This window comes from Aplysia californica, unplaced genomic scaffold, assembly GCF_000002075.1.
Source record: "Aplysia californica isolate F4 #8 unplaced genomic scaffold, AplCal3.0 scaffold00638, whole genome shotgun sequence".
Classification (NCBI taxonomy): Eukaryota; Metazoa; Mollusca; class Gastropoda; order Aplysiida; family Aplysiidae; genus Aplysia; species Aplysia californica.
The window spans coordinates 413,189-415,829 of NW_004797908.1; the positions used below are offsets into that span (position 1 = coordinate 413,189).

The 2,641-nt window shown below is 41.3% G+C and overlaps 1 protein-coding gene across 1 annotated transcript in view; it reads right to left on the reverse strand.

Moving 5' to 3' along the window:
- Nucleotides 1–1,571, reverse strand: part of LOC101863131 (ATP-binding cassette sub-family A member 3) — a gene marked incomplete in the record, with an annotated part of 33,739 nt that extends 32,168 nt beyond the window's left edge. The window contains 2 exon segments of the mRNA XM_013087787.1: nt 505–792; nt 1,411–1,571. Coding sequence (XP_012943241.1) covers nt 505–787 — 283 coding nt within the window.
- Between the last annotated feature and the right edge of the window lie 1,070 nt (nt 1,572–2,641).

Below are 2,641 nucleotides of genomic sequence, written 5' to 3' on the forward strand. Positions count from 1 at the left end.
CTACATTTTCATATCTCTGCCCAACAAAATACCACCAGTGTCCAAGCACCAAACTGCAGAACTTCATAAATGGATGTCTAAGAAGGATAGTTGGGATCAAGTGGTACGATCGAGTCAAAAATGCTCAACTGTGGGAAAGAGCAAGCCAAAGGCCAATAAAGGAAGACATACCGTTGAAGAAATGGAAATGGATTGGGCACACTCTGAGGAGACCCCCGACAAGCATCATCAGACAGGCTTTGACGTGGAATTTACAAGGAAAACGTAAGAAATGAAGACCAAAGCCGACATGGAGGCGAGCGGTACAGGCGGAAATGGAAAAGGCAGTGACATCATGGAAACAGCTAGCAAAGGATGCACAGGACAGGCTTTGCAGGAGAAATGTTGTTGATGGCCTATGCTCTATTGGGAGTTAAAAAGAGCAAGAGAGAGAGAGAGAGAGAGAGAGAGAGAGAGAGAGAGAGAGAGAGAGAGAGAGAGAGAATACAAGCACTGCTCACTCACCAGGTGGCGTCCTGCCCTCGTAGTGTATGTCCAGCGCTCTCCGGATGACGTCAGTCGTTGCCGGACTCTCCGGCAGAAAGCCGAGAACAGAGAGCCGCCCTCTCTCGGGCATGACCGGGTAGTCTATGGCCGCCTTGGTCTCCTTCTCCGAGGTGAAACGCAGCGTGAGGATGACGAAGGCGAAGAGAGTCGGCAGGAGACATTCCAGGAAGGTCATCAGCGGCTTCCGGAAGTGGAGGATGAAGTTCTTCCAGAGCAACAGCAGGACTTGGGTGAAGAACATGGTCGCTGTACGTGATGCGTACGTGTTAGGGGATTGGGTTTTTTGTTTTGTTGTTGTTGTTGTTGTTGCTGTTGTTGCTGTTGTTTTTGTTCTGTGGGGGAAAGGGAAAATGAGATTGTTGTTGTTGTTGTTGTTTGTTGTTGTGGGTGCTGTGGGTGTTGTTGTTGTTGTTGTTGTTGTGTTTGTTTTTTGTGTCGTTATTTTTGTTCTGTGAGGAAAGAGAGGTTGTTGTTGTGTTTGTTGTGGATGTTGTTGTTGTTGTTGCTGTTGTTGTTGTTGTTGTGATTTTTGTTGTTTTTGTGTTGTTGTTTTTTGTTCTGTGGGGAAAAGAAAGGTTGTTGTTGCTCTGTTTGTTGTTGTTGTTGTTGTTGTTGTTGTTGTTGTTGTTCAAGATGTTTCCATTACAGTTGTAGTTGTCTCTGCTGTTACCGATGCTGCTTTTGATGATAATATAATTCCTACAATTGCTATTTTTCTTGCTGTTGCATTCGCTGCCGATAACGATTCATTTTTATGCTGAATCTATAATTTACGACAGCTATAAAAACTCACAACTGCATTTTTATGTTGCCACATTGACGGTATCTCCTCGTCAGACATTACAAAAACTACTTTAATCAAACCTTCGCAGAATCCTTGACCGAGAAGGGATCCAAGCCGCTATAACGTCAGCAGTTAATTATTTGTCCCAGTTACCGCTCTCTTGAAGCCATCAGTCACCATCCCTTTCGTAATTTGAATCATATTTGCTCGCACTCTTTCCTTCAGAACATCAGAGGCTCGATTAAGCCTAAGATTACTAAGAGGAAGAAGTAATTGAGAAAAGAGGCCTGCGTTTCGTAAGGGGAAAGGAATGCATTCTGGTGCAAGTCGAGATTAGGAAAAACCCGTTTTTGTTGCAGGTTTACTCAGATCAGTGCAAACTTTTCTATTAATTTTGGAGGTGGGTGAAGATAGAAAATCTTCTAAGATAATGAATTACTCATGCAAAGTACACATAATATTGGAAAATAAATTTGGAACTAAGAAAATGGCACGTATTTGTCTTCTTTTCAGGTGGTATCAGCTGTCACATTTGAGCACCTACACAACTCATCATTTTGTGAACGTTTTAATCTTTTATAGCTACATAATTCATCATTTTGTAGACGTTTTAATCTTTTAAGTGGCCAGACTATGATAGATTATGATCTGTAGAACGAGGCAGGGTGATCTTTAACTCTTTTTTCCCGAACCATATTATTCCTCATTATGACCCAGTCGGTTTGGTGGTCATTTTCCCTTTATGACTGACATCAGAAATAAAATGATTTCATGTATATTTTTGTGAGAAAATTCAAGTGGAATGTACAGTTACATGCACAGAATTGAGTTTCCTATTAGACATTTAACCGAAAAACAACAACAACAACAAACCAGAACATGAAATAGTAGTATGTGTTGGTCTTTAGTTTTCAGTAAGAATTAAACCGCACTCAAAACACAAATAGATCATGCCAAAGATTAGAGGTGTTACTAGAGAGTAACACGAAAAAGAAAAGAAAGAAGAGAGATAAGGAAGATAGATGTTTGATAGGTAAAAAGGCTCAAACCACTCGAGAGCACCCGCCACCCAACCACTATGTGAGTCTAAAGATTTAAGAGAAGAGGAGACTGAGTATTTGTAGAGCCGTGATGTGCAGCTCATCGCATTGAATAAGTTAACGTCTTTCCTGGTGTCGTGGACGTATGCACTCGCTTGTCTCCTACAAAATTACCATTGTCCTGCTAGTTTAAATGGGAAGTTTTAGAAGATATTATAATTGATTACAGTTTTGGAGTTTTTCCTCCTTATAAAAGGTGTTGGGGAGGGGA